Here is a 14,505-nt window from a genome sequence, read left to right as displayed (position 1 = left end):
AGCCTTGGGGTCCAGGCCCTGCATCTTTAAGCCTCTGCCAACCTCATCCTTCACCTGCCCCACCCCACGCCCCCGCCGTGCTGACTTCTCGGTTGCTCCCGTGCTCCCAGGCCTCTGTTCCTTCTGTTTCCTCTGATAGGAACCCTCTTCCCCATCCCCTTCACCTGATGAGTTCCCACTCACCTGGAGCCATCACCTCCTCTAGGAGCCTGGATCATGTGCTGCTCCCCTGGGCACCTGTGACTGCTTCAGGTCTGTCTGTCCCATTGGACTGTGAGTCCTGAGCGGTCAGACCATTGTCCAGTTCAGGGCCTGGAGTGTGGTAGATGAGTGAGTGTAGGGGTGGAGTCAGGCCTGAACCCCTAGTAGGACTCAGGGGGCAGGGCGGAACAATTTTTAGAGCAGAGGCCAAGAGCCTCTGTGCTGGTCCCTTAAGGACCAAAGACCAGGGTCTTGAAGGTAGTAACCAGCTGGAGATGCCGAACTAGGTGAGTTGGGCTCTGCTCCCAGGCAGAGAGCCACGGGAGAGTGGCATGGGCTGGGGGCTGTGATGACCTGACCCCAGGAGCACTGCACATACGTTTGGATCTGTCCCCCGCGTCATGGCCAGGCTTGGGCTGGGCCTGCGAGACTGCTCGCTGGGGCGAGTAGTCAACGTGGACAGAGCTGCTGCAAAAGGTAGGGCAGGCGCCCCAGAGAATTGACGACTGGAGCAGTGGAGCGCAGAGCAGACAAATGTGTTTCTATAGGCCTCTTAACGAGACAAATGAATGGGGGCCCTGGCCTCTGAGGGGAGTGCAGGGAAGGGGGGCCGGAGAAGCAGCTGCCAGGGGTTAGCCCCGAGGCTCCAGCGTCAATGCCGAGTCAGCTCTGATGGGGACCTGGGCACGTGGGGCTCGGCGGCTCCCCCAGCTGGGGCTCGTGGCTTCTCACGAGGGAGGCTCGTGGGGCCAGGGGTGGTCCTGAGCAGGAAGAGGTTTCTGCTGATCCGCTGTGTGCATGTCAGGTGCTCCGTGGGAAGAATCCACACAGGCCTGCCTTCGGAGCCCGCAGTGTGGGTTACTACAGCGTCCACTGTGCTGGGGTGGTGCTGACACAGAGGTAGTGACCTAAGCATCGTTGCGGGGGGAGGTGTAGGGGGCTTCCTAGAAAACAGGAGCCCTGAAGGTTGAGTGGGCGTTTGCTAATGGGGGCCATTGCCTGATGAGATGAGATTAGGGGGAAGAAGCAGGAACGGGCCTGGGCTTCTCCCTGGAGCCCATGGGAGGACCATGATGAGGACCATCTCCCTTTTGTCCCCACACAGCTTAGCACAGTCCAGTTACTTGGAATCACAGGAGCCCAGAGCAGGATGCCTGATGGCTAGGAGTGTAGGTAGGGGCAGAGGCCTAAGAGCTGAGGATGTATCTGTCGTATCACCGCCCCCACCCAGCCTGGGGAGCTGGAACATGGCAGGGTGCTGCACGCAGTTCTGCGGTGCCCTCCTCCTCATCCTTGGGGAGGCAGGACCTGGTGGCCCAGCTAGACTCTGCCCTCCATGGAACTTCCGGCAGGTTGCTTTCTCTCTCAGGGCCTGTTTTCCTATTGCACAATGAGGATAATCACTTCTACCTGGAAAGGTTAACTGAGGTCACATGTTCAAGGCACCTGGCACTTAGTATGTGCTCCCTCCATCCTAGGCCATGACCTGGGGCTCCCAGTGTGTCCCCTGGGAAACCAGGTTGTCTCTGAGCGGGCTGCCCTCCCGGGGATGCCCGGAGTGGTCCCAGGAGCCAGCATTAAGGAGTCCCCAGCTCATCAGACTGTTCAGGGCCTGGGAAACCCGCCTCCCTCCCCTGCCTCACCACCCCTTGCTGCTGCGTGTATGTGTGCTCCGCACGGAAGGCGCAAAGTAGGTGGCTCCGTTTGGCTGGACCCTGGGAGGTGTGGGGGGCCCCCCACCCCAGCCCCCGTCCATGCCAGCCCACTTGTTTCCTTTCTTAGGCCACTCCCTCCCACTTTGCATGGGCTCAGCTACCTGTGCGAGTCCAGGGCATGCCCCTGGGGGCCGCTGCCCAAAGACCTGTGCAGCCCACGACCTCCATGTGCTAGGGGAGGGGAGGTGGGCCCACATCCTGGTGGGGCAAAAAGCCCCTCCGGACATGTGGTCTTCAGAAGTTCTGTTCAGACCCTCCTCGAACACTAGCTCTGGGTCTGTACTGGGCGAATGGTCAAGTCACCTGATTTTGTCTGCCTGCCTGGGGACCTGACTGGTCACTGTGGCCCGCGGGCTGTGGGACGCAGAGCAGGCTCCCACAGGCTTGAAAGTAGGGTGCACAAGAGGGGCAGGGCACGCACGAAGGCAAGGGGGTACCCACAGACCTGGGTGGGTGATGCGGCCACGGGGCCTGAGCTGTGTCCTGCGCGGTGCTTGGCCTGTGGCAGGTGCTGGTTTTTTTTTGAAAAAGTCAAGAAAGTCTGGAGAAGTTAGCAGGAGTGAGCGTGGGGAAGGGAGCGGGGAGACAAATGTCAGCACAGGGTTTGTGCTCCCCAAAAGTCCGCCTGGTGAAGAGAGGCGAGGGCTTGGCAGGGCTGTGGGAAGAGAGGTGCCCACCAGTGGGGGTGAGTGGGCTGAGGGAAATGAGGGGCTGGCCTGTTGGAGGGGAGGTCCTGCCCCCTGGGCTGCCCCGGGCCCGCGTGCTGCCAGTCTTGCCAGAGCCTGGTGGGTAGGTGGGCTGGGCAGGGCTCTGGCCCCTCTCCAGCCTCTGGGGCGGGTGGTGGGGTCCACCTCCTTGATGGCCCCAGGCCTTGGGCGCCGTCCAGCCTCTCCTGTACTCAGGCCTTCCCCTTCCTCTCTCTCTCTCCCTCCCCCTGCCCCGGCCCCCCCCACACCTGGCTGCCTCCCCAGCTTCTGGTTCTTTGTTTGGCGTGGAGGCCCTGCCCCCAGGCACACTCACCGGGCCATTCTGGTTCAGCAGGTTCCAGCCTCTGGTTTCTGCAGCTGACACGTTGAGGCAGGAGTTTCACCCAGGGCTTCTCTCCCCAGCGGGCAGCAGGGGCTCCCCAGTGTGGTGTGTGAGGGGCCGAGGTCTCCATCCTCTGCAGGCCTTCCTTTGTGGTCAGGTCACCTTCACTTGCCCGACCCACCCCCCTCTACCAGGAATGGGGTCGGGCGCTGGGACGGGGGAGAAGCAAGGCAGGCGTGGTATCTGCCCTACTCAGGGTTATTGTTCTCTGTCGGGAAGCAGCCATGAATTAAATACTCCTCCAAAGTGTGGAGAAAGTAATAACATCACACGTGTACGTAACAAACCATGAGCAGTGCTGTGAGGGAGGCAGCAGGAGTCTCCAGAGTGCCTAAAACCCAGAACCGAGCTGGTGGAGGTGGGGGCCACAGCAGGGGGACCAAGGAAGGTTTTCGGAGGAAATGATGTTTAAATTGAGATCAGGAAGGTGAATAGGGGGTAGTGGGTAAAGAGGTAGTCTAAGAGGTTTGTGGCAGAAGGAATGGCTTATGCAAAGGCCCTGAGGTGCAGGGGGCATAGTTTATCCAGTGGACGGGAAGCCAGGGCTGGGTGTGTGTGTGTGTGTGTGTAGGGCTGGGGTGAGACCTGGCAGGGCTCCAGGTCTGAACTCCATCATGACGGGAGTTTAAATCTTGGGATTTAAATCTTGGGAGACCTTTGGAGGGTTTTGATCAGGGAAGAGGCTGCTGCTTCACTCTGGCTGCTGAATAGAGACTAGGGACGCAGCTGGTTAGGTTGGTGGAGTGTCCAGTCGAGAGAGGGTGATGGCAGTGCAGAAGGAGAGCAGGGAGCTGCTGTCTGGAGGTGTGGGGGAGGGGCGTGCAGTGTGCAGGGGGGTGGGCAGGAGACTCTTCCCCACCCCCAAGTCGGGCAGGGGCGTCCTATCTGAGAGGATCTCACTGAGAGGACAGGCTCTGCAGACAACTGCAGACTGGGAGAGTCCGGAACCTCCTTCAGAGGGCAGTCGGGGCAAGGGTGAGGCAAACTGAGGCTTCCTGAACCTTTGTGATGTCCCCATACCCCTCGGGTCCCCAGCAGGTTTGTGTGTTTCCCCAATAAGGCTGCCCTCACCCGCTCTGGGTATTCCAAGAGCAGTCAGGTAGGTCCCCGCGTCTCCTTCCTCCAGGGAGGCCCTGGGTGCTGTAAGATGTGCTTAGGATTTGGAATCCTGGATCAAACCCTAGCTCTACTCCAGACCTGTCTGTGATTTGTCTGTTGTTTAACCTTCTGGGCCTCCGTTTCCCCATCTGTAAAACGGGGGTGATAATTCTACTGATGCTAAGGAGGGTGATGGCTGCCCACAGGCAAGGTCCACCACGTGTCCAGCCTGTGCAAGCAGCCTGCAGACGTCATCACATTTCGTCTGCACAGATCCCTATCACTAGCGCCATTTTGCAGATGAGGCTCAGAGATGGTGAGTGACTTTCTTAATAATTACATAAAACGTCCAGAGCCCACTGGACCCTGGGCTGCTGGGTAAGATGGGCCCCTCCCTGCTCCCTGCAAGGCTGAGCCCTCCCAGCTCTCTGTACCTGCAGCTGTCACTCCCAACCCTGGTGGTCCCCCAGACCCTTCCCTCTGCCCCATCTGCTGTCCCTCTTCTCTCCACTGGATCAGCACCTTCTCCCTCTGCTGGCTCCTTCCCATCAGCATTAAATAAATAAATATTATCTTTCACATCTTAGGAAAAAGAGAAACAAGAATAGGAATTTCCTTGGTGGTCCAGTGATAAAGAATCCACCTTGCACTGCAGTGGACGCGGGTTCTATCCCTGGTCAGGGAACTAAGATTCCCACATGCCGTGGGGCAGCTACGCCCCCGTGACACAGTTACAGAGCTCGCGTGCCCTGGAGCCTGTGCGCCACAACTAGTGAGAGAAAACCCGCACGCCACAACCAGACAGAAGCCCCCACACACCACAACGAAGATCCCACATGCCTCAACAAAGATCCCGTGTGCCGCAACTAAGACCCAACACAGCCAAAAATAAATTAAATAAATAATAAATAAATCTTGAAAAAAAAAAAAAGAAACAAGAATGTAAAAACCTCCCTTCAACCCGTCCTCCAGGTGCCATCTTCCATCTTCTCTTTGTCTTCCCCATCACAGCCAATCTTCTTCTTTTTTTTTTTTTTTTGACCGTGTTGGGTCTTTGTTGCTGTGCGGGCTTTCTCTAGTTGCGGGTGAGCAGGGGCTACTCTTCATTGCAGTGCGCAATGGGCTTCTCATTGCAGTGGCTTCTCTTGTTGTGGAGCACAGGCTCTAGGTGCACAGGCTCAGTAACTGTGGCTCGCGGGCTCTAGAGCACAGGCTCAGTAGTTGTGGCTCGTGGGCTCTAGAGCACAGGCTCAGTAGTTGTGGCTCACGGGCTCTAGAGCACAGGCTCAGTAGTTGTGGCGCACGGGCTTAGTTGCTCCGCAGCATGTGGGGATCTTCCCGGACCAGGGATCGAATCTGTGTCCCCCTGCATTGGTAGGTGGGTTCTTAACCACTGCACCACCAGGGAAGTCCCCAGTCTTCTTTAAGCAGTCACTGTACTCTGCTTTCCACTTCTTCGCCTCTTGCTCCTTGACTTCCTCTGGTCTGGCTTTGGCCCCTGCCGCCCCACTGACTGCTCTTGACAAGGCCCCCAACTATACCAATGTGACCTGTTTCTGGCAGGTGTCTTGGAGTCATATAGGCTTGAATTCAAATCTCAGATGTGCCGCTAATTGGCTGTGTGACCTTGGGCTAGTGACTTGACCTCTCTGTGCCTCTAAACTGCGGATAACAACGGTGAAGGACTAAATGAGATAAAGTACCTGGTGCAGAGTGGGATTATCATCATTGAACAAACATGTTTTTGTTCCAGAGACCAGACCAGGCCTGGGCTCATCGGCACCGAGCAGGTGGTCTGAAATGTCATTTCTCATGGTATCAGCCTTCCTGGAGCTGTTCATTGGTCTGATTAATAGGAAATGGATCCGCTATCAGGATTAGCAAGGCATTTCTACATCTTAATGAAGGCCGGGTTTCCAGGGTCTTGTGACCCTGGGTGATGGGATTCCAGGTTGGCCCTGGTGTGTGTATCAAAGTGACATGGGTGGGCATGGCAGTACAGTGTCCAAGCCCCCTCCCTTCTCCCCCTCCCCCTGCCTCTCTGTGGACACTCTGGGGAGACGTCCAGGCCATCGGAAGGCAATTACCCAGCCAGTGGGAGCCGGGTGGGGAGGGCAGATTTACAGGACAGCGTTCACCTGGGAAGACATCCAGAGATACTTAGGAGGTGGAATGTGTAGGCCTTCAGGACTGATGGTGTGTGGGGGCTGGGGAGAGGTGGAGTCACGGTTTCTGGCTTGAGCCTTGCGGTGGATGGAGGTACCATCGCCCTGGTGGAGAGGAGTTGGGGAGGGACGCGTCCAGGGGAGATGCTAGGGCTGCTCCCAGCAGCTCTCAGCATGCCTTTGTCCTAGAGCTTGGACTTGATGGGGGGATGGGAGACAGAAGAGTGTAGCAGTTAACGTATGGACTCCAGACTCAGTCGCCTGGGTTCAAATCTTGGCTCTGCCACTAAGCAGCTGTCATGTCAGGCAAATCCCTTAACCTCTGAGTGTCTTGACTTCCTTCTCTATAAGCACAGATGAGTGTAGCACCCAGCTCATGTGCTCACAGCTCTTTGAAGAGTGCCTGGCACATAAGAAGCACTGCATGAGGGTTAGGCGTCGCTACTGTTATTTCCTCTATAGATCTTTCTTGCCCCCCACCCCATGCCTGCCGCCTGTGGTAGAGGCCATGTCGGCGGTGACTGTGCCGTGATGACTTGGTGTCTCTCTCTCTCCAGGCAAACCTGTCTTCATCAAGGTCCCTGAGGACCAGACTGGGCTGTCAGGAGGGGTGGCCTCCTTCGTGTGCCAAGCCACAGGGGAACCCAAGCCCCGCATCACGTGGATGAAGAAGGGGAAGAAAGTCAGCTCCCAGCGCTTCGAGGTACAGTCTCGGGTGGGAAGGGGCAGGCAGGGCTCCAGGTCTGCCTGTTCTGGGGTCTGGTCCTACCTCACCTGCTCTTGGTCTCCCTCCTTGGGGGCCTTTTGGCGGTGAGAGGATGGCTGGCCCTGAGCAGGCTTCTGTGTCCTGAGCAGGCTGTGACCACGTGTCTGTCCTGGGGCAGGTAATTGAGTTTGACGACGGGGCAGGGTCCGTGCTGCGAATCCAGCCATTGCGGGTGCAGCGAGATGAAGCCATCTATGAGTGCACGGCCACCAACAGTCTGGGAGAGATCAACACTAGTGCCAAGCTCTCAGTGCTCGAAGGTACGTGCTGGGGAGGGATGGGGCCTGGTGGGTGCGGAGACCGATGCAGGGATGAGCCAGCCAGCCAGACCCGTCCCCACCGTGGGCTGGGGTGTTTTTATGGAAAGGAAAACTATTGGCCATCCTGGGGTCAGCGAAGGTCAGTGGTGGGCAGGGACGGTCACTGGATTTTTGGCTTGTGCCAAAGCCCGCTGTGTGCCTCGTGTCTTTGTGTTCTGCAGAGCCGGGATGTTGCTCGGTGGGTCTGGGGACTGACTTGAGGTGTGGGGCTGCAGCTACATAATCGCTTGGGGTACATGACTCGTGGCAGTGGATGTGATTTTCCTGTGGAACCTGCCAATAGGCTTCAGAGAGGTGTGTTCCCAGTCACTGTTAGGAGCAAGGGCCCTAGGCTGGAGGCTGGGGCTCTGTAGGTGGACTTTAATGACTTCTCTCACTCCGAGGCTCCTCCATTCATTCCCAGACACTCCCTAATGCTGCCTTGTGTCCTGCCAGTTATCTGACCCGGTCCTGCCCTTGAGACTTCAGTCTCCAATGAGTCCTGCGGGTGTGGCCCAGGGGACTGGGGGCAGGGTGCAGCGTAGAAGGGAGCTGTGGTCTGAGTCCCGGGGACAAGTGGGAGTTGGGTTGGGGGCCTCGGCAGGGGAATAGCATCGGCATGTGCAAGGCCCAGAGGCAGGAGAGAATGGTGCTTTCAAGGGACTCTGAGTGGTTCCGTTTGGTTTTGGGGTGGGGGGGCGTCACTGGAGGACACAGAGAAACGGGGAAGAGTAATTCAACATGAGCCTGGAGAGACTGGAGAGCAGATGACACAAGACCAGGTTGAGAAATGAACACTTTCCTGGGGACATAGGAAGCCACAAATAGAGAGTGACACGATCGCCCCCCCACCCCAGCCGTGATGGAGTCATCAGTCTGAATATGTCTGCCTATATTTTCAAAATATGGCATTGATTGTTGCTTTTTAAAAAAAGATTACAGTAATAATACCTGTTCACTGTTGAAAATTTGGTAAGTATAAAATAGCACATAGGAAAAAATAAAAATCGCCTGTTTATCTTACCTCTACTATTAACTCTTGGTTATTTCCTTGCAGTCCATTTTCTGTGCATGCATGATATATGTAACAAAAACAGGATTACATTCTGCTCAATGATTTGTGGACTGCTTTTTAAAAAAACATTTCATGAACATCTTCCTTGCCATTTTTTTCTGCATCATTATTTTCAATGGCTGTGGGTAAGTGTCACATGCAAGTACCCTAATTTATTTAGCCACTCCCTTATTGTTGGACACATATGTTGTTTCCAGTTTTTTGCTTTTATAAATAAGGTGCTATACGCTTCCTTGCAGATAAGATGTGTTCACCTTCCTGATTATTTCCTTATTCTAGATGCATGGAAGTGGAATTGCTAGATCAAAGGGGACGTGTGATTTTAAGCCTTTTCAGTATTTCCAGAAGACTGTGTCGGTTTACACTCCCACCAAACAGGGCATAAGAGGGGCCTCTTTTCTGCTTATCCTCACCAGCAGTGGGAATTATCATTTTAAAAAGTCTTTGCCAAGTTAATAGGCAAGAACTGGCATCTCAATTTAATTTGCATTTCTTTGATTACAGAGCAGTTGAACATCTTTTCGTCTTGGCCATTTTTACATTGTGGCTTTATGTGTTCACACACACGTCCATTCAGTAACTCCTTTGTGACTGTGTGTCTGCTGCGAGGCGGGGCAGGGCCCTCCAGCTTAGAGGGGCAGTGGAGGACAGTGGTTAAGAGCAGGGCCTCTCGACCACTTACTCTCTCACCTTGTGACCTCAGGCAAGTAACCATGCTCTGAGCCTCATTTGCTCGATCTGTAAATAGGGACATAGTACTTGCCACCCAGGCCAGTTGGGAGGATTAAATGGGAGTTAAGCACTTGCCGGATTCCAGCATGAATGGTAGCTGCTACTGGGCTAGAAGCAGCACATCCCAAGGCCCAGATGTGTGAGCTGGCTGTACCTGGCGTCTCTGCTGCCTGGCATCATCTGGGTGATGCAGCCGCCACCATCCACTCCTGTGGGGGGCGGGGGCCCAGAGGACAGGCCCTGGGCCAAGATCCCTGATGGTTGAGTGCTTTCAGGGTGCTCCCTGCCACCCCTGACCTCAGTTTCCCCACTTATGACCTCAGGACAGGTATTTCAGCACTACCCTCCCTCCTGTTGCTGTCTGCCCCAGCACGAGCCATCTGCCTTGCCCTGGCATTTGGGAGGTGGCTGAAGGGCCAGACTGTGGCTCCCACCCCAGAGGGCATCTCTCAGGCCCTCATATTAAGGGAAAGAGAGCCTTCTTATTAGTGTTGGAAGAAAAGTCCCCCCAAAGCCCCTACACCCCAGTTTTGGCCCTTGCTCTCCGCAAGTCCTCTGTTGGCACTCTCCTATCCCCACCTCTGCCCTGGGCAGCTTTATCTTTTAAAGGGTTGAGGAGGATTGGGGTGGTCTTGCAGGAGCTGAGGTGAGGGGGTTCAGACTTGCAGGGGTCTGTCCTTCTAGAGGGGCCTTCTTGGATGAGGGTTTCTCTAGCAGGGGTCTGGGGTCTGTTTGTGCTTCTCGGTGTGGGAGGTGTCTGATGAGGTTGGGAAGCGTGTAGGGCCCTACCCGGGCGCCTGGTCCAGCCGAGATGGAGCTGTGGGCCTGAATGAGCCCCTGCTGCTCCTGAAACACAGCACCCGCAAGATGAAATGCTGACTTACCATGTTGGTCTGCATAACCTTGACCGTCTGGCTCTGGGCATGGCAGAAAGGAGGGGAGTGGGAGGCCTCAAAGGTGCCAGGGGGCGGGGCCAGAGGAAAGCAGCCCCGCCCTCCCGCGCCAGGCCTCCTGTGCTGGCCAGGGAAGCTGGGTGTGTGTAGGAGTTGGGTGAAAGTATGGTGTGACTACAGCTGTGGGCTGGGGCCAGAAGACAGCCAGGGTCACTCCTGGGAGGAGGGCTGGGGAGAGGATGAAGCCGGCTTGGGGCCTGGGAATAAAGGTTGAGTCCCTTACCCGCATCATAAACTGCATGTGGCTCACCACACACTGGGCTCTTCAGGGGAGTGGCCCAGGGCTCTCTGGGGTGACTTGGCTCAGGTGAGGGGTTGCTGCCTCCCAGGCCTACGAGTCCACGCCAAGCGCCCTGCCCTGCGCCGTGCCCAGCTCCCCTCACACTCTGGGAGCACCCCCCACCCCTCCCACTTCGTGGCCTTTGCAGCCAGCTCTCTGGGCAGGACTGCCAGTCCCAGTGAGTCCCGACTGCCCTGTGATGCCCAGCGGGCTGCTCCCCGCCCCCTAGGCCCCGCTGGGTACCGGGTGGGGGTACCCGGCACAAGCTGGCTGGGGGTAAGCCGCCCAGTGTTCCTGTCTGAGTGGTAATTGAAGCCATTAGCGCACCAGTCTCTCCCTCGCCGGGTAATGGCAGGAAAAGCTCTTCTCATGCCGCACTCTTGAGGCTGAATCACTCCCCCTCCAACCCGCCGCTGCCGCCACTGAGACAGGGAATCTGACATTCTCCCTCGCGAGGGAGGGGGAGTGGAGGGGGAGGGGAGAAGGGCCTTGCTTCCTGGCCTTTCCCTCCAGGGTGTGAGGAAGCCGGGAGGGTCCTGGAGCTCAGTCTGGAGGTTGTGGATTCACTTGGGCCCGTGGGTTCCAGCCGGGCGGTCCTGGTACTGTGGTCAGGAAAGCCCCAGAGGAGGCCAGACAGCAGAGGTGTGGGCAGGGCCCTGGTGACTTGGGCAGGTTCTGGAAGGGCCAAGAAGGAGGAGGAGAAGTGAAAGAGGGGCAAGGAGGAGGGAAGAGGCCGAGGAGCAGGGATAAGCCGTTTCTGACTTTGTGGTGGGCACCTGGCTCTGGGGCCCCCGAGTGCAGGAGGCAGCATTTGCCTCGTGGTCATGGCTACAGCAGGTAGCGTGCACCCTGCGTGTGGTGAGTGCCCTTTGTGCTGTCTGTAAGGCAGTGTGTGTGAGGTGTGTGGTGTGGTGTTACAGTCTTAGGGGCTGTGTGTGCCTTATGGGTTGTATATGAAGCAGGGGGCGTGCGTCCGACTGCGTGTGTGTGTGTGCGCGTGCATGCACACATCAGGCAGTGTGGGGGGGTGTGGTGTGTACAGCAGGTGGTGTATACCTTATGGCCTGTGTCTGCGGCGGGGGGAGGGGTGTGTAGCAAGCAGCCTGGGCTGAGTGTGTGCGGTCGGTCTGGTGCTGTGGGAGGCCAGAGATGCTGTGTCTGGCCTCATTGTCTCCTGGACCCCACAGGATCCCTGCTCGGAGCTGTCGGTCAGCCAGGACAGCTGGACAGAGATGGACGTGGGGCAGAGTGGTTAGGCTGAGCTGTTCTCAGTGCCTCTGCAGTTCTCTGCTCCTCAGCAGTTCCTCTGCAGCCAGGCCAGAAGGGAGGGGCCCCCAGATAGGGATCCTGCCCAGACCTTGGGACTCTCTCCTCTTCCTCCCCTCCCCTCATCGAGCCCAGGCTCCCTTTCACCTGTTCCCACCTGGCCTTGATGTCTGCTGACTGGCCAGGACCACACTGCTCAGGCCACACAGGAATCCAGGTACCCGCATGGAGTGCCTGGCCTTGCCCGCTTCGTTCTGGATAGGCCCTGCGGGAGGCCAGCTGTCAGGCATGTGGGGTCGTGACTGGGGGAGGCGGGCAGTCCATGCTGGGCTGGGACCCCCAGGCTCCTCAGCGGTTCTCACCCTGGTTTTGGGACTGTAGGATGATGGAGGCCCTCTTGAACCCCACCCACCTACCCACAGCCCCTTTGGAAACAGCCCCAGGGACATGAGGGCTGATGAGCAACATATGACCCTGTCCTGCGGTCCTGGGCTGGCTGAACCTGGAGCGGGGCCAGTACAGAAGCTTGTGTTTTCAGGGTGGGTGGGTGTTTTCCCATGGAGTCATCTCTCCCTGGCCCAGGCCTGACTTAGGAGGGTGGGGAGTTTGGGTAAACGGCTACCAGGCAGAGGATGACTCCTTAGGTGGCAAGATGTGCCCCCTTCTGTTGCCTGCATACGTGTCTAGGTCATGGGCTTGTTTTGAGGAAGCTGGGCCTGTCGCCTCCTTGATTTGCATCCATGGAAGGTGTAGAAGGAGCCCCAGCACCTAGAACCCAGGCCAGCTTCTGCTCCTCCCCTCGCAGCTGAGGCATGACCTAAGTGCTTCTGGCCCAGTGACTGTGGGATCTGTGACCTGTCCTTCCCCCCCCACCCCCCCGCCCCGTTGTGACTGTAGTCGCATTCAGAACCATGCAGATACGAGGCTCTGCAACCATTTCCTGGAGAGATCTGGGCCCCAGGCGTGGGGGTGGGAGAGGTGTCAGGTGGGCACTGCCAGGAGGGTCTAGAAGATCAGGCTCTGGGTTTCTTGGTACCTGGGATCCCCCATTTTTTTCTAGTTCTTATCTGTGTTCAAGGTCCAAGCAGACTCCCTTCTGAATGGGTCCACTTGTGGGGTGGGCAGTACGCCTGCCTCTTCTGTTAGCCACAGACAGTGGACACGTTCCCTGTGCCTAGCCTGCCGCTCCCACCCCTGTGGTCACGGGTGCTTACGTGGCCCTGCTGTGCCCATGGCTCCCTCGCCCACTGCCATCTCCCCCAGCCTCAGGACCACAGCGGAGCCAGCACCTCCGGGGACAGCTAGCCAAGTCGGCGGTTTTAAATGCCCCTGTGTGTGTACCTTCCCCATCCCTGGTGAGGTGCCCCCTCTCTCTGGTTGCCAGGGGAAAGAGGATTTTAATCAGGGGAATGACTTGATAAAATTTATGTTCAGAAAGGTCCCTGGGGGTACAGAGAGGGGTACAGGGACGCCAGTGAGAGGCCAGGGCAGCACTGCAGCCCAGGCAAGAGGTGGTAGTGGCCCAAACCCAGGCAGTGGGTAGGGAAGGAAGGGAGACTGGGTTCCACGCAGTTTAGAGAGAGTGGTGGCCTGCCTGGCCACCTGTGGGACTGGGGAGGTGGGAGACTCGGGGTTGCTGGCTCTGGGCCAGGTAGATGGCAGTACTATTTTCTAAGGTTCAGGTATGGGAGGAGGACCTGGTTTGAGGGGCAAGTTGATGAGTCCACTTAGAAATCCGTTGTATCGGGTGTGCGCAGGCATTGGAGATAGGGGTGTCAAGGAGGACTGGCACTCTGAGGGACATCTGGAGATGCAGTTCTGAGGGTGGAGAAATGGCAAATCCTACGGAGCCAGAGTCAAGGGGGAGGAAGAGGGCCCGGATGGAGCCCCAGACGCTAGCTCTCCATGTTGGGAGGGGAGTTTGCATAGGAATCTGGTGAGGAGGTGTCTGAGAGGTAGGGGTGAGTCCGAGGAAGTCAAGAGAAAAGCATCTGGAAGGAGCAGGGAGGGGTGCTGTCGAGAGGTCAGGCAGGATGAACGATGAGACGTGTCTTGGACTTAGCTCCGTGGAGTCATGGTTGACCTTGGTGAGCACGCTGGCAGGAAGCCATGGGGGTGGCAGCTGGGCTGCAGGGACCTGAGGAGTGAGTGGGAGGCTCTCAGTGGTCTGGAGGGACTGGGCCTGAACCTAGGGGAGTAAAGGGATCAAAAGAGTCGTCCTGGAGTAGGACTGAGGTGGGGACCCCAGGAAGAGTTCGCTGTGGGTCAGGGCCCAGAAGCTGGAATGTGGAAAGGGTATGGGCCTGGGGACAGTGCCCAGGCTCACCTGGGTGTGTGTAGCTGGGAGGCCTCACCAGCCCTGTGAGGTGCCAGGGAAGCCCTGGGGGTGGGGGACCGCGAGGGGGAGGCCTCGGCTGCTTGGCCGTTCTCGGCTAGCTCGTGCCGCCGACAGGCCCCAAACAGCTCAGACTCGAAAACAAAACAGGCTTTTAAGATGCCAAGTTTGATGAAATCTGAGTGCTAAAAGAGGTGGGAGTTTTCTCTTAGAAAAAGCTGAAAATCAAGCCTGAAAGCTGCGAAGGGAGCCCAAAGCTCCCCAGGCCCCCCTTACTGCCTGGAAGTCTGGGGGTGGGGTGGGGCTCTCTGGGAGAGTGTGGGAGCCTGCGGGTCTGAGGAGCCCTTCCCACCTGCTAGGGGGTGTCTTGGCCCTGACCTTGCTAAGGATGGAGCTGCCTCAGGGACAGGGCCCGAGGCAGCCTTGGTTTCCTTAGAGTGCCAGGAGGGCTGGGGGAACCAGCAGCCCTGCCACCCACGAGGTCCCCTCGTGCGTCCCTGTCTGCGTTTCCCGGCTCTGTCCCTGCATGCG

General features: G+C 57.6%; 2 protein-coding genes across 9 annotated transcripts in view; both read left to right on the top strand.

Moving 5' to 3' along the window:
• The window catches only part of PTPRF (protein tyrosine phosphatase receptor type F), an 86,267-nt gene that overhangs the window by 16,694 nt on the left and 55,068 nt on the right, over nt 1–14,505 (top strand). For all 8 annotated transcript variants that reach the window (XM_049693966.1, XM_049693971.1, XM_033421914.2 and 5 more), the window contains 2 exons: nt 6,826–6,971; nt 7,153–7,294. In XM_049693966.1, the coding sequence (XP_049549923.1) occupies nt 6,826–6,971; nt 7,153–7,294 (288 nt within the window). The remainder of the gene's footprint in view (nt 1–6,825; nt 6,972–7,152; nt 7,295–14,505) is intronic.
• SZT2 (SZT2 subunit of KICSTOR complex) overlaps nt 1–14,505 on the top strand; it is a 227,496-nt gene that overhangs the window by 170,777 nt on the left and 42,214 nt on the right. The window lies entirely within an intron of this gene.

The sequence above is a fragment of the Orcinus orca genome, chromosome 1 (assembly GCF_937001465.1).
Source record: "Orcinus orca chromosome 1, mOrcOrc1.1, whole genome shotgun sequence".
NCBI classification, from domain to species: domain Eukaryota; kingdom Metazoa; phylum Chordata; class Mammalia; order Artiodactyla; family Delphinidae; genus Orcinus; species Orcinus orca.
Note: the sequence above shows the minus strand (reverse complement) of the source record. Positions and strands in the feature narration are given on the sequence as shown.